This window comes from Geotrypetes seraphini, chromosome 11 (assembly GCF_902459505.1).
Source record: "Geotrypetes seraphini chromosome 11, aGeoSer1.1, whole genome shotgun sequence".
NCBI classification, from domain to species: Eukaryota; Metazoa; Chordata; class Amphibia; order Gymnophiona; family Dermophiidae; genus Geotrypetes; species Geotrypetes seraphini.
The window spans coordinates 20,052,022-20,074,927 of record NC_047094.1 but is presented as its reverse complement, the minus strand read 5'-3'; the positions used below and the strand labels follow the sequence as shown (position 1 = coordinate 20,074,927).

Sequence of the window (22,906 nt, the reverse complement as noted above, 5' to 3'; positions counted from 1 at the left end):
AGTTGGTGACTTCGAGGTAGACCTCAATTCATCAGGAGACATCGATGACTTTGAGGTCGACTTCAAGATCAAGGTCTTCCCCACAGGTGATGTCCTGGGCAACAAGGCATGCTTCATCAAGGTCGAGGGTTTATCGGAAGAATGATCATGGTCCCAAAGATCTTTTATTGTTGTACTCGATGTCTCTTCAGGGACCATTGCTGTAGCATAGCACAGCACACACAAGACACCGGACAGTGATCTGGGCCCAGACACTGTATACACCAGTTGTGCGGGTCTGTGATAGAAATTGAGCACTGGCACCGGCTACACTTTATGAATCCAGTGACTGGATGGGACATGGAGGGGAAAATGGCTGAGACCATGGAGCAGGCCCTGCCGTCAAAAATGGAAAACAAAACAAGAAAGTATAATTATTTTTTTTTAGTTAGTAGAAAAACCAAAAGACGTGAAGCACACACTCGACGAAAAAAAGACGAGCCGCGGCTGAAAAGCACTAGTCACTCGCAGAGAGCCTCGAAGTAGGGACTTCTCAGCTTCACGGAAAAATTAAAACTGAGGAGATGTGTGCCCTATATCGGGCGGGAAGGCACTCGCGCATGCGGCAGTCGCTAACTTTCTGAAGTTCTTCAAGCAAGTTTGTGAAGCTCTGTGGATGACTTCACCCATATGTTGAGAATATGCTGCCTTCTTGTCCTGGGGTAATGCTATGTAAGGTTGCTAAAAAAAACTAATCACTGCAATTGAAGAGTTCAAAACATTGCAGCAAAGACAAAAAGTTACTGCTTCTTAGCATTTAGTGTGTGTTAGGGCCTTAATGTGCATTAAGAGACTTAACGCTGCTTGATGAATTCCCCCCTTGTGAGGCAAATATTTTTAATAATTTTTCTGCCAAAATTACACAAGTGGGTGCAAAAATCTGCAATTACAAACATTTTCCAAGGGAAAGCACATGCATATTTTCCCTTTGAGATCTGGTAAAAGTCCTTAGGTAAAAAGTATCCAAAGGACTTCAACAAAGCAGGCAGTTTGAAAACTGCCCCCACCCCCATGTAAGTATCACAAAACAGGCTGTCGGAAAGGATTAATAACTTATGTTTTGAATCAAAATTACAAGGGGTGGGGTGGGAAGAGGGATTTGGGAGTATAGGAATAGCAGCTTTTGGATACAATAATATGAGAAGGGCTGGATAGTAGAAGTGGGAGGCGAAGGAGGGTATAACACCAGCATATTGTTGGGGATTTTTTTGGGGGGTGGGGGGGATGGTGGGCACCAAAGAAAAAACAGTGTGCTTCATAAGTTGTATTTTTTCAGATTTCAAAATAAAAAGTAAGATAAAATAAAAATAATTACTGGCTCCATTGTAGCAAATAATACAGAGAATAAATTTTTCTTCATTACTGAATTTCTGTATCATTTCCCGACTGCATCCTGCACTTTTAGTAGCAAACCCCCTCCCCCCCCAGTAAAATGTTAAAATGGTTCAACACACAGAACTTTGCAAACTGCTGTCTTCCTACTGGTGGAATCCTGTAAAATACAGAATCTGCACAGAATTACCCCCCCTGCAAAATTTTTACATTTAGTCAGAGGCCATGTCAAAGTCCATGAAAGAGTGTGGCTCAGATTCAGACGCTGTATGGCTCTCAGGAGCCAAAAGTAGAAAGCCACACATTAGAAGTCATATGGTCTTTGCAAAACAAATTCACCCGAATGTAGTACACTTCTCCCTCGTTATTCGCGGGGGATACGGGCAGAGCCGGACTGCGAATGCCGATAAACCACGATTATCCGGCTCTGACCCACCCCCACCTCCCTGCTGCCTTCCCTGCCTTCCCTGGTAGTCTAGAGGTCTTTCAGGGCAGGAGCGATCTTCCTACGCTCCTGCCCCGTGCAGATCGCCATGAGGAAATGGCTGCTGTGAGTTCCTGTAGTCTCTCAAGACTATGACGGGAACTCCCTACAGCCATTTCCTCATGGCAATCTGCATGGGGCAGGAGCGTAGGAAGATCGCTCCTGCCTTGAAAGCCCTCTAGACCACCAGGTAAGGCCGGGAAGGCGGCAGGTTGGTAAAAAATATGTTTTTTTTTATTTTCCCCCTCCCCAGAAATAAATCGCGATTATGTGAAATTGCGAGTGCAGAAACCGCGAATGGGGAGGGGGAAGTGTAATCAATGAGCATGCAAATTATTGCCAAAATCTGCAGCACACTGAAAATCATTTCTCCTCCTATCAGGGCAACAATCAGGGCATACACTGACAGTAAGGGAGACTTTAAAGGGGGGGGGGGGGGAAGTCACCAGAAAAAAAAAAAAAGTTGTGACATCCCTTCCAAATCCTCCCTGGTATCTAGCAGTACCTTTCTATCCCTTGATATGAACTAGAGAATGACACGGTGGCTGTTACCCGCAGCTATCAAAGGGTAGCCGCGGGTAACCCGCCAAAATGGTGGGAGAAAAACTGTGTTCACCGTGGCTACGGGGACAAGGCTATTCACCGCCCCGTGGAGCGGTGAATGGCCTTGTCCCCGCAGTTAAGGGAGGGAACACGCACGGTCACCTATCGTGCTCCCTCCCTCCTTACTGCCGCCGCTGAGTCTAAACATCTCCCTACTCCCTCCCTGCCTGGCGATTTCTAAATTGCTTTCCTACCAGCAGCAGGAGCGTTGAAGCTGTGTGTGGCTGCCTTAAAGGTCATCTCTGACACAACAAGAAGTTGCATCAGAGACAACCTTACCGGCAGCCATATGCAACTTCAACGCTCCGGCTGCTGTAAGAAGGCAGTTTAGAAATCGCCGGCCACGAAGGTAAGGGGCAGGGAAGGAGTAAGGAGATATTTGGATTGGGCGGAGGTGCGGATTTGGTGCTGTTGCTCATCTCCCTCATCACCGGGGCGTCTGCCACTCTCTACTTCAGGGAGAGGCAACACTGCTACAAAGCGGCTGCGAAGAAGTCGCCCGGAGTCAGGTATCCGCGTTAACCCCCAGAAACCCCACCATCCGGCACACTCGTAGCGCTGGGGGATGGAGGACGAGGCGGGAAACTGCTCGCGCTGCAGGAGTGAGGCAGGATCGGAGTTTGCGGGCTCCCTGGGAGGTTGGGGGGGGGGGGAGTGCTGTTCTAGATGCTAAGGCCACACACAAGGAGATCCCCTTTCCCAGAGAGCTGAAAAGTAGAGACTTCCTGGTAGGGGAACAGAAAGTCTCCCCAACTTGGCCTGAGAAGAGTCACCAAAATGCACGATTTTCACCTTGGGAAGTCAGTTTAGACACCGTGCAGTATTCCGATTGGGACCTGTGTCTGGTAACATGTGCTTCCTTCTTCTTGTACTTTTTTTTTTGTATATATTTTATTAAGAAATGCAATTCTTGTGCTATGTCACTATGTTTCCCATGTGAGCCTGACACATCATAGCTTAATGTGTGCTTGTATGGATGCTGCGGGGATGGGGCAGTGAAGGAGATGGCGGTCCGGGTCGGGGCTGTGAACGGAACGGTGGTTCGGGGACGGGGCGATGAAGGGGACGGTGGTCCAGGGATGGGGCGGAGAAGGGGACAGATTTTTTCCCCATGTCATTCTCTAATATGAACCCATACCAAACACTAGCAGCACGTCCACCCCAATTTGACAACCTCCCAAATAAAAAAATCCTAGTTGCCCCCATAAGCCGTGACCTGACTCACAAAGTCAACTCAAATGAAATGAAAAGATGGTTTTTATTTGATTTGGTTTTTTCCCTTTAACCCCCTCCCCCCCCACCACATACACACACACAATTGAAGCCTAAAGCTCTAGCTGTGGTAGTTACATTATTTCTTAAAATTACTTGTAAACGATCCTTAGTCATTTATGAAAACAATTATATATTTTTTTGGATCATATGTAGTTGAAGAATTTTCTTTTAGATAAGTCCACTATGTAGGAATTTGGAATGTTTTGTTTAGAAATTTTGGTATTGCAGGAATCCAAGTTCTTTACTTTTTATTTTTTGTGTGTCTACTTTGTTAAAGTTTAAGAAAGTATTGAAAACTACTTTGTAGAGGTGTTTAAAAGTATATTAATACTTTATGGAGATGTTGACATTATTGTATGTGGCGGTATTACAGAAAATGAAGACAATTTTTATGGATATTTACATTTTTGTATGCATGTTCTAATATTGAAGAACTATGGCCAGTACTTGGCAGACGTGCAGGTCTGTGTCTGTATATGGTCGTTTGGGGGAGGATGGGCTGGGGAATGCTTCAATGGCTGGGAGGGTGTAGATGGACTGGAATGAGCTTTGACGGAGACTTCAGGAGTTGGAACCTAAGAACAGTACCAGGCAGAGCTTTAGATTCTTGCCCAGAAATAGCTAAGAAGAAAAAACCCAACAAATTGTTAGATTGAATCAAGTTGGGCAGACTAGATGGATCATTCAGGTCTTTATCTGCCGTCATCTACTATGCTACTATTACTATGTTCTTTGTAAGTGGGTAAGAAAATAAATAAATAAATATAATTCTTGTTTAAGAAGAATATAGCTCTGATGTAACGCCCAAGGCATAGACTAGAATATATTGATTTGTCTTCATTTTCTTTTAAAATTTCCGGTTCTTTGTAACATATTAGAGAAAAAAAAAGTGATTGCCAATTCCTATAACCAACATGATGTGGAGTCTCCTTCACATCATGAGGCCACATTCAGAGTAGAATCACAAACGCCACATATTAGTAGCACTGGGATTAATTTACATTGCATATAGTATGTCATTTGTGATGTCAGAACCAGTATGGGCCATTCAAGTCCCATATATTGCAATCAGAATCAAGAGAAGCAATAATCACATCTTAACAGGAATACTTAATTGATATATGACAGTCAATACTAGCTTCCGAGAGCACCTGAGAAATATATGCTAAAGAAGTTTGTGCTTCAATAATAAACTATACCCACAAATGCACCCAATAGTTCCAAAATTTAGGCCTCCATGGCAGGTTTTATTGTAGAGCCAGAAAAAAAGTTTCTGCCAGGGTGGGGGGAGGGTTACTCACAGTGGAAAAAGACCCTTCACCAAGTATCTTCCCCAGCTTGAAATCTTCGGGTCGTTTCTTGCGAGGCTGTGGAGGCTGCTGTGCTGGATGCGGTAAGGAGTTGGAACTAGACCTCGGCTCGGTTGCAGTGCCATCCATGGTAGTGCCCTGTCTGCTGCCGCTGGCGGAGGGGACAGGTGGAGTGTTGGAGTCAGTCCGATTTTTCACCATTGATGGGGATGGGCAAGAACATATCACCACACAAGCTTAAAAGGAAACGGCATCATACTGAAAAGAGAAGAATATTGTAGCCATTACATTTTGGCAGAATTCTTTTAACCTGATTGGTAATAAAAGCTTCTATCAAAGAAATTTTTTAAAAACGGACTTTAACCAATTATTGTGCGTAAATATGATTAGTCCAGACCAATTCTTTTGTAATCCACCTAGAACCGAAAGGTACTGGCGGAATAGAAGACACTAATGTAATGAAGTCTAGAAACTTCATGACAGGAGATAGTTTCTCAGTGCCCTCAGATAATATGGCAGGGGTTTTTAAAAAGTGAGGCCTGGGAAAAAGACAACTACCGTAAACACATTTTGAAGAACTTGCCTTTAGGTTTTTCCTTTATGAAGCAGCAAAAGCAGAACTGTGTACTGTACACATCTGTGCACATTGTGAAGTAAAATTCACTAGCTGTTTCACATGTGGCTACACCTCAGCTTTAATATATATGTTAAGAACCATTAAAAAAAAGTCAAAAAGAACTGTAGAATATATTTATTACATTTAATTATTACATTTTTAAATTTAATATGCAGGGACAAGCCTCAGATTATGGAATCCCATACATTTAATTAATAGACAACCATTTAATTTGTAGTTTCTTGTTGTATTACACCTCAGCTTTAACAGAAACTCCCACTTACTAGGAATGCTATCCACAGCAAAACAAGAAATTGTAGAGAGAAGGCAAGCACTGTATTGCCTTCCGTGCTAAGCAAATACAAAGCAAAGGGTACTTTCCAACACCTGGTGGCTGCTATTCTTGTAAAAAGAAACCACTGGGTCTGTCCCCAAACCATACAACCCAAAATAATCTTTAATAAAAAACACTTCATCTCCAAATGAAGGTAGCTGATTTGCTGACAGTGCAGCACTTAACAAAAAGTCACAGTTACAATTACCATAGAGAATAATAATAATGATAACTTTATTCTTCTATACTGCCACAATCTTGCAACTTCTAGGCGGTTTACAATCAAGAGTGCTGGACATTCAGCGAAATACAATAAGTAGATATTCAGAGGAAATACCGAGATCAGAGACCTCAGGAGGCAATAGTATAGAAATACAATTTGCTGAGCGAAAATGTAATATGTACATTTTAGTAGGTGATGTCCGACAGGACCTGTTGGGGATAAATAGCAACGTAAAGTTACGATAAGATGAAGAGAGCAGATTATATTTATAACAGTGCTGTAAGTTCAGGTGGAATAGTGAGGGGGGAGGGAGAGGGAGAGCGGGTCAATTGTTTAGGGATACAGGAACAAATTTTTCCACGTCTCCGCTGGAACTCATCTTCCCATACCAGCGAGTTCTTTTCCTGTCCCATTCCTGCGAGCTCTGTCCTCATCTGCAGAAGCCTCAAACACTTTAAAACCATAAGGGACTGCGATAGCAACAAAACTCATAGGGACGGGATGGGGAAATTGAGTTTCTGCAGGGACAGGGAAAAATTTGTCCCAGTGTCATTCTCTAAGTTACTGTATATACTCGATTATAAACCAAGATTTTTGGGCCCAAAAAATAGTACAATAGAAAGGCAAGGGAGACAAAAACATGATCTTTATTCAAAAGTATGGTCGTAACAAGGATCCTAGCTTCGGTATGTAAGCAACACCTTCCTCAGGGGACACTAAATAGACATATTTTATATGTATCTTACTGTTTTGTATAAGATGTATATAAAAGACATATCGTATTTTTTGCTCCATAAGACGTACTTTTTCCACTCCCAAAAAAACACCCCCGCCCGTCCTTCCTTCCTTCCTTTTAAAACACCCCCCGCTCTGCAGTACCTCTTTAAATGCCCCTTAAGCCTGGTGGTCCAGAGGTGTATGGGCTGGCAGGAGTGTGCTTTCTGCACTGCTGCCTGGGCCCACCCAGCTTTCTAAATGGCTGGGTCAGTTCTTGCGGGACTCATAGGAACACATGGCAATGAGATATAAACAACGTGGCTATCCAGCAGCAGCCATCAAGGAAGGATACGAGAAGGAAAAGGCTCGTCATAGAGAAGATCTTTTACTACCTACTAATCGCACAACCCCTGACACAGTGTGCACCAAAGATATTCAAAAGTTCAGAGCAAATTGGAAGATCCTTGAAGGTCATCAATGCTTCAGAGACAAAAACCTAGTGATTGCTTATTCCAGACATAAAAACTTGAAAGAGAAAACTTGTCCCCTCAAGACTTCCGCATCCTAATCAATTGATGGCCCACTTCGCACATTCTGGTACCAATTTAGGACACACAAAGTGTGAAAGATTTTCTGTGTGCAAGAGTTTACAAATCCTAGAAACAACTTCAAACACACCTTATACCATTCTTCTGACTGCAATTCCCCTGGCATCACCTGTGCCATTCAGTGCCCATGCCCTTTCCTTTACGTAGGGAAAACCAAGAGAATGAAGATTCGGATCATAGAACTCCGCAGTAACATCAAAAGAGGTATTGCATTTGCACTTCTAGTAACACACTGGGAAACTAACAATCACACAATCAGCGATTTAAAATTTTTTGTTTACAAGACCAGACCCAATCCAAGAGGAGGCAATATCAACACCATTCTGTTGCAACATGGTCTAAATACTCTATATTTCAATGACTTAAACATGGAGGTTGATTATAATGTGTTTCTTTAGATACAACACTATCAATAATTCTATGTTCAAAGTCATTTTCTTTTTTTCAGGCAACTCAGGTCTTGGACTTATGCTTTATATTCCTATTATCTAATATAATAAAACATTAAGCGCGCATGCGCATTCTTACCACCGTGTTGCCTGATCTGTAGTTCCGTGGTCGGCAGAGTGCACATGCGCGCTTAAAATGACCCCAACGCTTGCGGCAGCAGAACCCAAATAGCAGCCCGGGAAAAGAAGTGCTAACCACAAACACTCCTTTGCCGCCTCCCCACTTACTCGGTAACTTTTTTTTCACGGTCTGACCCTCCCATCCCTTCCTGTCTGACTGGCTCACTTAATCCTTTGCTGCCCCCCTTCCCTTCCCGCGGTCCAGACTACAAACCTGCTGATTCCAGCAGCGTCTGAAGCACTCTACACACGCTGCTTCGGGGCCTTCTACTGCCCTGCTTTGCTCTGCTGCGTCTCTGATGATGTCATCAGGGACGTGCCAGAGTAAATCAGGGCAGTAGAAGGCCCCGAAGCAGCGTATGTAGAGTGCTGCAGATGCTGCTGGAATCGGCAGGTTTGTCGGGACCGCAGGAAGGGAAGGAGGGGTGGTAAGGGACTTAGGGAGCCAGCCGGCCAGACCACGGGAAGGGAAAGGGGGGTAGGGGAAACGCTGCTGCTGCACATGGAAATGGTGTGGGGGAGGGAATGCTGCTGCTGTGGCTGCTGATAAAGATTTATGCCAAGATCACAGCAGAGAGACTGAATGGAACTTTGGGATAGTTGGTACACAAATAACAGGCAGGTTTTATAGATGATATTTAGCAAGATTCAAATGTTGGATTCTATTTGTTAAATAGAGGCCTACAATTCAGATTGTAAATTAAACCCTATATGGACATAATTTTACTTAGAGGAGCTTGGCTAATATAACAAAAGAAGTATGTCTCATACATAGACTTCAGAGTACAGGTTCACATCCTTTATCCAAAACGCTCGGAATCAAAGATATTTTGAATTTTAGAATTTTTTGATTTTTGGAATGATATGTCACCAATGGCCATAGATTCATATTTGTTGCCTACTGCAGCCCTGCAGGCTTCTCTCTGCTGCCTCCTGCCTTGCTGACATCATTTCCTATTTCCTTCCTGGAGCCACAGCAGAAAGAAAGACATGCAGCAGGAGGAAGGGAGACAGAAAGAAAAGAAGAAAGACACAAGGGCAGGGAGAGACACAGAAAGACAGACAGACAAAGGGGACCAGGGAGAGAGAAGAGACAGAAAGAAAGACAGCGGGAGGAAGAGAGAGACAGAAATAAAGACAGACATATATTCTAGCACCTATTAATGTAACGGGCTAAAATACTAGTATTGTTATATATCTGTGTTATACAATCTGCATTTTTGTCACATTTTTCGGCTCGTATGTATTTGACCTTTGAAACATTTTCTCTCATTTCTTAGTTCTACCCTTTCCATGTTTTGATATGTTTCTTTAACTTTAACATGGTACCTAAAACTTATTTTGCTACAAATATAGTGCCTTTGCTCTTTTTATAATATCATTCGTCATCCTGCTAAAAACATGCTGCAACCATGAAAAGGAAGGTCCATCCCCTTCCTTGTCTTACACTCCGTTTTATCCAAGGTTTTATTAGTTCTTATACATAGTGCATTTTGTTCTTATAGTTTTGATTACTTTTGTCTTTTCCAATTTTTATTCATTCTTTTCTTTTCATTTCATTTCATTTTTAATGTTTTATAATAGCTCTCATGCCTAAGCATACACTTCTCCCTCCGCATTCGTGATGGATACGTTCCGGCTATAGGTGCGAATATGAAAAAACTGCAAATAACTTTTCAATATGTTATTCGCGGTTTTGGAGAAAGTGACATTATTATTGCTATTGAAACCGCGAATAAGAATCCCCAGCGCTAACAGAACTGGTATGGGAGCTTAGATAAAGTCATCGCACCTGCACACCTGCTAGGAAACCCGCCCCCCCCCCCCCCCCAGCAAAAGACTCCAAAATTAACTTTTGAATGTTGGTCAAGGAAAGCTGCCTCCAAAGCGGTGAAGTACGGAGAAGAGTGGAAACGCCCAGGCGGCGCAGACTACACTATAAGGTAGAGCAAAGACCTAAAGAGCCAATCAGAAAGACAAGTGAGGGAGGTGTCCAAAAAACTGAGGGAGCCAATAGATTGCTCAAGTCGCTATTGGATGCGGGCAGTTTTGTCCCCTCTAAAGTCCAAAGGTAGCTGTTCAATTACAGACCGCGTGCTGCTCCTAAACCAACTGGTCCACTCCACCCCGCTCGCCTCCTTTATAGGGACGGCGTCCTACGAGTCTTGACGTCAGTGTTGCCAGTGGGGAGTGTTTCCCACCAAATTGGGCTACTTTTGAGGACCAGAGGTAGAAAATTTGTGGCGTTTGCAGATCAGGCTCTTTTGTGCTACTTTCCTGGAGCGTGTGCAGGTTTGTTTTGGTTTTTTTTTTTGGTCGTATTCAACCTGGTGTTTCGGTCGTCTCTCTCTGAGTTCTGTTAGCGCTGGGGATTCTTTTCCTTTAAAATTCATTATATATTATTATCTATTTGTGACTTGGTACGCTACAGGGTTCCTGCTATGAGAACCTATTGAGTTTAATGATGACGTTTTGGGGGTGGAGTCAGCCGATGAAAAATCGCGAATAAGTGAAATCGTGAGTGCCGAAACGGCGAATACGGAGGGAGAAGTGTATTTTAATTTGTTCAATTTCATATCGCTGAGCCCGTCTGCTTTACATGTCATCCATAGATACTTCCTTGTCTCGTACAAGACCTTACCTTTAAAGCCCTGGTTGTCTAGCAGTGAAGCGGGGCAGAAGCGATTTTCCCACACTCCTACCCTGTGAGAGCTGCAATCAAAAATGCCCGTCGTGAGTTCCCACGAGACTGCAATGGGAACACATAGCAGGCATTTTGGATTGTGGCTTTCATGAGCCAAGAGCGTAGGAAGCAGGGCTGTGGAGTCGGTAGATAAATGTTCCGACTCCGACTACTCAGTTTTTTGTACTTCAGACTCCGACTCCGACTCCAGGTACCCGAAATTTCCTCCGACTCCGACTCCACAGCACTGGTTAATTTTCAGATCGTTAAAATGGAATGTCAAGTTGAGAGAAATGAGCATTTTCGACACCACCTTCTTTTTGCTTTTAATCAAGGTTCTAAGGCCGCAGAAGCTGCTCGCAACATTTGTGCTGTGTATATAGTGGGTGCTATAGCTGAAAGAATCGCTCGTGATTGGTATGCCAAGTTCAAAAATGGAGTCGGTAGATAAATGTTCCGACTCTGACGCCTCAGTTTTTTGTACTTCTGACTCCGACTCCGACTCCAGGTACCCGAAATTTCCTCCGACTCCGACTCCTCGACTCCGACTCCACAGCCCTGGTAGGAAGATCACTCCTGTGCCATTTCACCACTAGACCACCAGGGCTTCAGGCAGGCCTATAGTGAGCATTGGGGATGGGTAGGAAGGGAAGAAGGGGAGGAAGCAAAGAAGGAATCCGATATAAAATAATTTAAAGCTAAACTAAAGACATTTTTGTTTCAAGATGCCTTTGGTTAACAATTGTCCTTCTAAGGGCAAAATTTAAAATTTAAACTAACTGCCATTTTAATCCTAACCTATTGTTTTACCCTTTTATGTTTTATCTTTTCTATAATTATTATAGTTCTTCCCCACTATCCTTGTTTTAAGTTAAGTTATGAATGTTCTAATCAAAGCTGTTTGTTATGTTTGGATGTTATTTAGTATCCCCCAGTTTACATGTTTTCATGTAATTTTATAATTTGTTTTTATGTAATTTTATATTGTAAACTGCTTAGAAATTTGAATAGGCAGTCTAAAAAAATCTTTTAATAAACTTGAAAACTTGAAACTTGAAAGGAGGGCTGGGTGCAAAGGGCAATTGAATATAAACATCCCCCCCCCAAAAAATTTTTTTTTATATTAGAGTCAACCTTTTTTTCCTCCTTTTTTGGGGAAAAAAGGTTGCTTCAGTTTATATTTGAGTATATATGGCAAATCATTTATATTCTGCTATTGTCAACAAATAGTTCATAGCAGATACATATAAAGAGATATGAAGTCAATTCAACTAAGATATACATAAGTAACAAGACATTGTCCCATTAACTATAAAGATTAAATTTCTGAAACAAAAACCAGACACACTTTTAAACCATTTAAAAATGAGGTTATTTATGTGGGTTTCACCCTAGCAAGAACTTCTACTGCAGAGGCTTTACCTGTTTATCTACATTAGTGCTGCAGTTGTGCGACTGTGGATATTTCTGGTAAATAAAAACAGAGATAGAAAGCAGGCTTAGCAGAATGAGTACTAGGTGGGGATACTTTGAGTAGAGAGCTGAGTGTGGCAGAGACAGCAAGGGTGCACTAAGTTAGTTAAATGGTTGTATTCTTGTTTGGCAAGTGAGAGGCTAAAGGACATCAGCATGAATTTGAAATGTATGACGTCAACATGTGTGGGAGGATCCTTAGGCACCCAGACCAATCAGGGCCTTAGGCCCCTCCCAGTGCATCCCAGGATGCAACGGGAAGGGGAAGCCCCACTATTTTAAAGAGGCGGGCCTGTTGGTAGGAGAGAGTATTTAATCACCAGTCCCAAGTGTTCAATAAAGTTCTAAAATTATTTTATTCTTTAATGAAACTCTTTATAAACTTTGTATGTTCATAGAACCTCTGAAACACCACTCGCCACTCAACTACATATCACAGCAGTAAGCTTGACGTGTTGCCTCCTCATTGGTACTTAGTCAATATTCATTGAGTAATTTTAAAGTGCTTTCAGTGCAAATGCAAATAAATTATTATTAGAAGCTTTACTTCACCTTTATTATGATGATCGTGGAAAGCTCTAATCCGACATGTTTCGCGTGCAATACACTTTATCAAGGATTACTTCCCACAATCACTCCGTCGCCGTAAGTGTTTGTGGGAAGTGATTCTACTGGCAAATAAGTAGTCTTGGCAAAGGTATCTCTCCAGCCCGAAAGGCAGGAAAAGCATGCTTTGCCTTTAAAATTCATTTCCAACTACAGTAAAACCTTGGATTGCGAGTAACTTGGTGTGCAAGTGTTTTGCAAGACAAGCAAAACATTTTGTTAAATTTTAACTTGATCAACAAGCGTTGTCTTGCAATATGAGCATGTCAACGTGTGCCACATACAAGCACACACAACATACGCATGTCACATCGCTGAGCACAACTGAACGCAACACAAGCATCGCAACTGAGCACAGTGTAAGCGCAACACAAGCACGCACAACAGTGTAAAATTTTGTATTAAAGTTTTGGGGTTGTGGAATGAATCGTCCAAGTTTCCATTATTTCCTATGGGGAAATTCACTTTGATATACGAGTGCTTTGGATTATAAGCATGCTTCCAGAATGAATTAAAAACTTTAGCTGATGGCACTGCTGAGCTATAGACCTAGAAATGCAGATTCAATTTTGTACAGAGATTCAGATTCATATAACCTTACTAGCATGACAATTTAACATTTACTGCCAAATTAATAAGTGTGGTACTGAAGCAGTAAGGTACTTTTGGACTTATTCAAATGCAAAAGTTACAAAATATATAGGCAACAAAATAGTGTGGGCCTCTCAAGTCCTGTGCGAACTAATTTTCCTGCTGCATAGAGATCTTTAATTCTTCTTTAAAACAGCTGATGCTAGCATGGCTCTATGAATCTGAACCATACAGGTGCCAGCATTTTTCCACGGAGCTTGAAGTTTCAGTTTTGAGTGATCAGCAGAAAAATACGCACTGATCTCGTGAGACAGATTGCAAGCCCAGTGGGAGAAAGCTGGAACCTTCCTGGCTCAAGTTCAGAGTACTCAGGACTACTGTGCCGTTTAGAAGACAACAGACGAGACACAAATACAGTACAGTGGTACCTCAGTTTACGAGTGCACCAGTTTGCGAGTGTTTTGCAAAACATTTGCAAACTTGGTGCCTCATAAACCGAGCTTGCCTCGCTGTACGAGCGCCCCCCCGCGATCCGGCATCCCCCCCCTCCTCCGCGATCCTACTTTCCCCTCCCCCAAGCACGTCAATGACACTTCCTTTACCCGACTTGGCACCAGTGCCGGTGCCCGAAGATCCTCCCTCTTCTGGCGCGGCCTGGGCTGGGCGGTACATCGGAGATCCTCCCTCTTCTGGTCTGGGCTGGACTGGCTTTGAGCATTTGCGCATGCTCAAAGCCTTCTGGTCTCGCTCTCTCCGAGATTGAGAGCGAAACCAGAAGGCTTTGAGCATGCGCAAATGCTCAAAGCCAGTCCAGCCCAGCCCAGACCAGAAGAGGGATGATCTCCAACGCACCGCCCAGCCCAGGCCGCGCCAGAAGAGGGAGGATCTTCGGGCACCAGCAGTGGTGCAAAGTCAGGTATAGGAAGTGTCATTGACATGCTCGGGGGAGGGGAAAGTAGGATCGCGGTGGAGGGGGAGGCAACGCGAGTGGGGGGAGGATGCCGGTTCACAGGGGGGGAAGCCGGATCGCGGGGAGGGGTTTGGAACAGCGTCGGATTCCTCAAGGGGGGGGGAGAATGGAGCAGCGCCGGTAGCCTCGGGGGGAGGGGGGGAGGAGGTGGAACCAATCAAAGCAGTTTCCCTTACTTCCTAAAGGGAAATTTGCTTTGATATACAAGTGTTTTGGTTTAAGAGCATGCTTCTGGAACAAATTATGCTCTTAAACCAAGGTACCACTGTATATGATTAGGAATGGCTTACAATGCTGTGATCATGAAGACAGTTGAACAAGCTTGCTAGGGGAGGGGGTGGAGACAGATAAAATGGTTACCTGGGAATTGGTTAGCTGGGCTGGGGGAGGAGCCTAAAAGTACATATGTGGATTTTCCCTTGCTCCTGAGATCCTCTCACCCTAGCTTCCTACCTTCTCCTCTCATTCTAAATACTTCCATCTCATCTGCCCTCACTCTCCTCACCTTAACTCTTAGGGGCAGATTCTCAAAGCTAAATCTGCCTTTAATGTGCTCACTAAACCAGTTCCAGCTGATTTAGCATGCATGTATTTTAGCAGCGGATCATCAATACAGCTTAACGAGGTCTTTTCTGAGTTTTCTAGCCGTCTCTGATACTGCCATGCAAATGTAGAACAAGGTCATTAATATTAAAATTATCACTCCGAGCAATTCTCTATAAAGCGCCCAGTGATTCTCTAACCTTGTTGTGCCACAATTGCAGCCAAAATTTACTGACAGGCCTGAGCTGTCATTGCCTTACTTTCTGATCAATGCCTGAGCACTGATTGTCTCAGGCACTGACAGGAAAGAAAGGTTTGACAGCTCAGACCCCACCCTTCTCCCCACGCAAATTAAAATAATTAAAAAACAACAACAACAAAAACCCATTGAAGATTGGCAGCAGAGATGCCCACTCTTTCCTGCCGCGTCACACAATCTCCCAACAATGCTAGTGCCCCCCCCCCCACACACACAAATTAAAATATTAATTTAAAAAATTTAACACAAATTGAAGTTCGGCTGGAGAGAGGCCCACTCCCTCCTGCTGCCAAGCAACTGCTCCCCCGGTAGCGGGAGAGATGCCCACTCTCTCCCACTGCCACGCAACAGACACCCCGACAACCCCACTCCTTGGCAGTGGGAGAGCTGCCCACTCTCTCCCGCTGCCACGCAACCGACACCCCGACAACCCCACTCCTTGGCAGTGGGAGAGCTGCCCACTGCCTCCTGAAGCCAAGCAACCGCAACCCCCGACAGCAGGAGAGATTCCCACTCTCTCCCACCACTATGCAAATCCCCCCCATGCCTCCAATGACCCCTGCCCTCTCCCCCTTAGCTTACTTAGATGGTTGACTGGAGGATGCCTACTCCCTCCGGTCAGCAGGCCTGCGTCTTCAAAATGGCAGGCCTTCCCCTTCCTAGTGCATCCTGGAATGCACTGGAAAGAAGCCTAAGGCTCTGATTGGCCCATACTCCTAAGACTCCTCCCATAGGAGGAGCCTTAAATAATCTGGGCCAATCAAAGCCTAGACCCCTCCCTGGTGCATCCCATCAATTTGAAGAGGCAGGCCTGCTGGCCGGAGGGAGTAGGCATCCTCTGGCCAACCATCTTAAGTAAGGTAAGGGAGAGAGGGCGGGGGTCATCGGAGGCACCGGGGGAGGTAGCAGGAGAGAGTGTGCATCTCTCACGCTATCAGTTGGAGGGTTGCTTGACGTCGGCAAATTGATTTGTTTTACACATGCAAATTTAGCGAATCTTCGCCACTCTCCGCCAACCTCATTTGCATAAGTGTTTTTTGGACAATGGCTTGCTTTTTTAAAATCTCTACTATAATGGCTGCAACAACAGCCCATTAGTTTTTAATGCGACTTTTTGAGAATCTAGACCTTAATCTGTTATCCTGTGGTGCAAGATTTATATTGGCTGTCTTTTGAATGTAATAAAACAAAGTTTCACTCTTAAGTTGTGATATTTTGAGTAGGATCTCAATCTCTTGGATTTACTGCTGGTAGTTTTCTTAATACTTGCACTGCAACCAAAATGTTTCCTTTTGGAACTCGTACTCTATAATGTATAAAAGATGTGTTTGGAACGTCTTTTTAATGAAACCGATGGTGCCAAATTGGGACTATTTCTGAATTTTTAATCTATATTTTCCTGGTCTCTGACTGTAACTCTTTGTACTGAAACTTCTTTTACCAATGCAGCTTTTATGTTTTGTCTATTGTTATATTTGGTTTTCCAGCATTATACTTTTTATTCATTTGGTTTAGGAATTTAATTATATTTCACCTTTTTCTAAGATAAAAGCAGTAGACAGATTACATAGTATAATATTTTATATGATTTGCATGAAGAATGTATGCAAAAAAGGGGTGGAGCTTGTTTTGTTTGATCCTTACCCCCAACCACAAAAAGGCATGCTAGTTTCCCCTAACAGAAGAAATTTATCAGCAAGATTAGAAAATTAAAAATGGTATTGTAGGAGTAAGAATATGGCTTCCTGCTACTTAGGATCCTCAATATTAAGGTGAAACTACCATCATGACAAAAACACACCCGGGGTCCTTTTACTAAGGCACACTAATCGATTTAGCACATGCTAAATTGATTAGTGCGCCTTAATAAAAACAAAACAAAAACCCTCAATTTTTGACATGACAGAAATTTCTCTTTAAAAATTTACAATTTTGAATCATAATGCTATAATTCAGATGGTACAGGAAAGTGACTTGATAAGTTAAGATTCTTAACTCGATAATCTTCTTTCTAGTAGAAAGACATACGAGTCTTGAACCAGTGGGTTATTCACTTGTAATCGCGAGTTGTGTAGAAGGCATCATCTACTTGATTCAGCTCCGCCTCATCTTCTCTGCTCTGTGCACAATATTCCTCAGTTCATCCCAAAGCAGTTGAAATCCATTAGAATAGAGAAAGAGTAAGAGGAGGGGCATGTGGAACCTTGATGAAACAAAGTCTGCTCTGCCAGTAAAAAAGCAAGCAAACAAACAAAAAACCACCTATCCGAGTGCAACAGCACTAACACTTATGTGACTTTTGTAGTTTCCTATGTGCCAACAATTATTGTTTATTGAGGGTGTTTTGTTTGGGGTTTTTTTAATATTGAAGAGACAGATCTAAAACCTTTCCTCCAGTGGAAATATCTTCCGGTCATTCAGAACTTCTTCAGACTTTTTCACATATGTCAGACAGAAAAGCAGGTTAAATCTAAATACGACAGGTGGGGCCTTCAAGCTCGTATGCCTTTCTACTAGAAAGAAGATTAAGGTAAGAACCTAATCTTCCCTTCTAGTGCAAAAGGCATACGAGTCTTGAACCAGTGGGACGTACTAAAGCAGCCACAAGTCTAGGGTGAGGCAGATAAGCCTGCTGTTAACACCGAGGACCCAAAAACAATGCCCAGTGTCATGCTACCACATCCACCCCATAGAATTTTGTGAAAATATGTTGGGTGGATCACGTAGCCAGTCTACAAATCTCAGGCAGAACTGCCCAGTTCTCTGCCCATGAAGAAGCCACACCTCTCATAGTACACTCTCAAAGAGATCAGTGGATGCTTACTAAACCCTATATACTCTGAAGAAATAGCCATACAAATCCATCTAGAAATGGAAGCCAGCTTCCCCAGGCTGCTAGGACTTGATAGTAGAAAAGGATGATCTGAGAGACAAAAATCATTCATCACCTCAAGGTAATGAAGAACTCTTCTAACATCCAGCAACACCAAGACTGTCTTTTTTTCTCTGAACCTGTGGAATGGAATGCAGATAGCCGGACTTCCTAATTTACGTGGAAGGGCAAGACTACTTTTGACAGAAAAGAAGGTACTGTATAGTGCGAGACCCTTGCCTCCATAAACCTGAGGAAAGGCTCTCTGCATGACAGAGCCTACTGTTCCGATACCCTTTTTGCTGAAGTGATGGCTACTAGAAAAACAGTAAGAGCCAACATCGACCCCTTTTTCAAAGGCTCATATGGAGCCTTTCTCAGACAATACCCCAGGTACTTTAGAGCAGTGGTCACCAACCTTGTCCTGGCCTGGAGGACCACCAGGCCAATTGGGTTTTCAGGATAGTCCTAATGAATATGCATGGAGCAGATATGCATGCCTGTCACTTCCATTATATGCAAATCTCTCTCGTGCATATTCATTAGGAGCTAGCCTGAAAACCCGATTGGCCTGGTGGTCCTCCAGGACAGGGTTGGGGACCACTGTTCTACAGAATGACATGGTGACAAAATTCATCACCATTTCCGTCACCGTGGATCCTATGTTATTCTTTAGTGTCTATCTCAACCTCAGTCCTTCTACACCAGCATTCTTCAATGTAAGGCTTGAGGGTCAGTGATTGTGCCCATTCATACTCTGATTCTTCCCTCTCTCCTTAAATAATGTCATGGAGATGGTTTCCCGCAGTTATCCATGGGGACGGGAATGGTGAAGAATTTTGTCACCATGGCTCCAGAAATAGATGACCAACCCCATATATTGCAGGAGTTGAATAACTTGTGCCACTGCTCTGAAACCGATGACTTTGGAAAGGGCTCTAATCAGCTAATTATCCAAGTAAGGATGCATCTAGATCCCTGCCTTGCGCAAGTGCGTTGCTGCAATGACTGTTACCTTTAAAGGTGTGAGGTGCCACTGCCAGACTGAATGGAGCGCTGAGAACTGATAATCTCTTCAGCATGTGGAATTTCAGGAACTTCCTGTGAGCCAGAAATATGGGAATATGCAAGTAAGCCTCCACTGGATCCAGCGAGGCTAGAAATCCCCCCTCCCCGACGTCACTGACGCAATGACTGAATGAACAGTTACCATCCAGAACCAAGGCACTTTGAGTACTGCATTGACCAGATCCAGAATTGGTCCCCCAGTCTGCGCCTTTCTTGGGTAAGAAAGTATATAGAGTATCTGCCCAAGCCAGACTCCTTGGTGGGAACAGGTTCTATGGCCTGAATATCCAGAAGCCGTTGTACCATGGCTTGGACCCTGCTTGTCTTTTGTGGCCTTTCAGCCAGATCATTCACAAAAAGATCCTGCACAGGGCGATAAAATTCTAGCTTGTTGCCCTGCTTGAATGATGTCCAGCACCCAGTAGTCCAAGCTAATCCTTGTTCAGGCCTCCCAGTAAGCTGACAACTGTCCTATCTGTGGGAGGTCAGCTACTGGCCTGACATCACTGGAACTTCTTGGTATTCTTTATTTATATACCCAGCATTCATTGGTGAAACTTCCATTTAAAAATACTAGAATGGAAGGAGTATGCTGATTTCCCACTGATTATATGCAACCTAGACTTACTGTGGTTAGCTGTGCTCAAAATATGAGACCAATAGACTGTTGCCTTGAAAGGTATCTTCAGCGCTGACTGGATGATTCCTGCTTTACATACTTTCATACTAAAAATGCAAATATCCTGCACCACAGTCTTGGATTACAGAACAGCTATGAAGCAGTATGAAGTTCCTTATTTTGTTGGACTTTGTCCTTCCGCTTGCTCTATAGTACAATGTGTACTAACAGTCCCTTTATTTTCATAAAATTCATTGAAGCTTGTATGAACTTTAGTCTTCTTTCCCCTCAGTAAACTATTTCATTTTCCCCTTTTTAAGTAAAATTTCTAACATCAGCCAGCCTAGTGGTTTGATAGCAAGTACTATGCACTGAAACGTGGAAGGTCTCCAGTTTAAGCCTCATATGTTAGTCCTTCTGCCCCCTAGGTTGACTAGGGTTGCTGTGGAGATTGCCCTTTCCCCACAAGGGGCTGCAAATGCTGAACGTTATGGTCATCAGTTCATTTTTATAGACCACCCCACTATCCCCAAGGAATCAGGGATAGCTTTCTTGGCAGATTCCCTTTATGGTCCAAACTAAAGGGTCATAAGAACATAAGAACTGCTATCTCCGGATCAGACCCATGGTCCATCGAGTCCAGCGATCCGCACACGCGGAGGCCCAGTCAGGTATACACCTGATGTAGTTTTAATTACCCATATCCCTCTATGCCTCTCGTAAGGAGATGTGCATCTAATTTGCCTTTGGATTTCATATACCGCTTTTATGCAAGTCATTTCTCTGACCAACATGAGTCTTCTAGGAAGTGTCAGGATCTTTTGGGGCCAAGACATGGGAAGGCAGCAACTGCCTAAAAATCACAAGTAAAAACAGGCTACCACTTATGAGGAGTATCTGGAAAATCTAGATCAGGATTTGGGCGAGTCCATATCCCAGAGGATTCCAGAAAAAAGGACACGCGGACCTCTAGGTAGTCTCTCCAGTAAAGCAAGTTCTGGGAATTCTTACGATAACAGTCTGGGTAAATTTCCTTCACCATTCCTTTTTGGGGCAACAGGAAAATCTTACCAGAAGGTACTTCTAGAGTGCTTAAAGTTTCTCAGAGCTTGCAATGATGATCATGGTTCCCCTCTTTGCAGGCCTAATATATGAAGGCACCTAAGGTGGTTTTACCAAGAAGGACCCATGATGTGATGGCCTATTGACTTATAAAGGCAATGCGAGAGGATTGTGTACTAGGCTGTTTCTTATCAGGCCTCCAGTTTCTTCACTGGGCTATTTCATCAGTCAGTTGTAGAACAGCTGATGGTTAAGTTGTTCTGAAGCCAGCTGTCCATGTTAGAAGTACATAGTCAGTAACCAGAAAAGGGAGCACCAAGGACAGGACAACAAATACAGAGGGAGAGAGGGTAGTCTTTTCAGGGCAAGCTGTTCTTCCTTTGTCCCAGTTTCCCGTTTTGGATGGTAATAGAAGTTCCAGGTATAAGGTGGCTTTCCTTGTTTATCAGAAATACCCAGAAATAGTCTGGCATAAGAAAGGAGAGTATTAGAAGCTTAAATCTCCCACCTGGAACCCTTGTGTGACTCGGGGGAATGTCAAAGCCATGAAGATTCTATGAAGTTTTTCTATACGAGTCCCACTGGGCTTCCAGTTAAGTAAATCTTCTAAGCGTCTCTGGATGGTAACTCCATCTTCTTAGCCAGGGAATGGTCCTACTTTACTAAAGGCTATTTTGGAAGGAAGTCTGCTCCATTTTGGCCTTTTGCGTAAGGCTGCTCCAGAGCAGTCACAGACATGGTGTTGAAGATATAGAAAGAGAATACTTCACTAACATATAAGATAGGTATTTTTCTTAGAGATTTAATCTTGAAGCAAGGGCTTAAGCAGAAACTGTGCCTAAAGGAAATTGGGCAGCTCTAGTCTGCAGAGATTTTTATATACCCAACATTCACTGGTTTCTGAAACACTGTGGCGACATCTGGGTTAAGATCAGTGATTCGAGGATGAATGCAAAGCACTGATCTTAACCCAGATGCTGCCACAGTGTTTCAGGTGCACACTTTTTACAAAGATCTTTATTTTGAGAGATTTAGAAACCATTTGTCTGACAATACCTTACAAATACCTTACTAAACTAAACCTTAAGTTTATATACCACATCATCTCCACGGATGTGGAGCTCGGCACGGTTTACAAGAACTTAAAATATAGGAAGAGAAGGAAAAAAAAAGGTTTACATGAACTTATATATATAGAAGAGAAGAGTAAGGGGGGATAGAATTACATTTTAGTGAAAAGCCAGGTTTTCAGTTGCTTGCAGAATAATTGGAGGGAGCCCAGGTTCCACAGCGGGGTAGTAAGGTTGTTCCAAAGACCTGTGATTCTGAAGAGAAGGGATTTTCCCAGTTTGCCTGCATAGCGAATACCTTGTAGAGAGGGGAAGGATAGTTTATATCTTTGGGCGGGTCTGGTAGAGTCAGGACTCGTGGGATTAAGGGAGGAAGGATGCCGTGAATGATCTTAAAAGCCAGGCAGGAATATTTGAAATGGATTCTAGAAATCACTGGGAGCCAGTGAAGTTTGGCTAGGAGTGGGGAGACATGGTCAGACTTGCATTTTGCAAAGATCAACTTGGCTGCAGTATTCTGGATTAGCTGGAGTCTTTGAAGACTTTTTTTGATAGGCTTAAGTAGATGGCATTGCAGTAGTCTAGTTTGGAGAGGTTGATGGATTGGACAAGGACGGCAAAATGTTGTTGGCGAAAATAGGATCTTGCTTTCCTCAGCATGTGGAGGCTGAAAAAGCATGATTTAGCCAAGGAGTTGAAGTGGTCATTGAGGGAGAGAGAAGAATCGATAATGATGCCAAGGACCTTGCTTGAGAACTCAAGCTGCAGTGCAGCGCCTGAGGGTAGTGCGAAGAGGGTGGGCAGGTGTTCTAATTTTGGGCCGAGCCAGAGTAATTTTGTTTTTGATTCATTCAATTTCATCTGTACCGAGAAGGACCAGGAATGGAGTCTCATTATGCAAGCTATAATATTCTCGTGGAGGTTAGTGAGGTTCTGATCTGTCTTATAAATACCTTACCTATTAAGCATGTACTAAGAAA

General features: G+C 43.4%; 1 protein-coding gene across 3 annotated transcripts in view; it reads right to left on the bottom strand.

Annotated features, from left to right (window-relative positions):
• The window catches only part of PDPK1 (3-phosphoinositide dependent protein kinase 1), a 121,998-nt gene that overhangs the window by 64,960 nt on the left and 34,132 nt on the right, over window positions 1-22,906 (bottom strand). For all 3 annotated transcript variants that reach the window (XM_033914328.1, XM_033914327.1, XM_033914330.1), the window contains one exon: window positions 5,035-5,301. In XM_033914328.1, coding sequence (XP_033770219.1) covers window positions 5,035-5,244 — 210 coding nt within the window. In that variant the 5' untranslated portion in view covers window positions 5,245-5,301. The remainder of the gene's footprint in view (window positions 1-5,034; window positions 5,302-22,906) is intronic.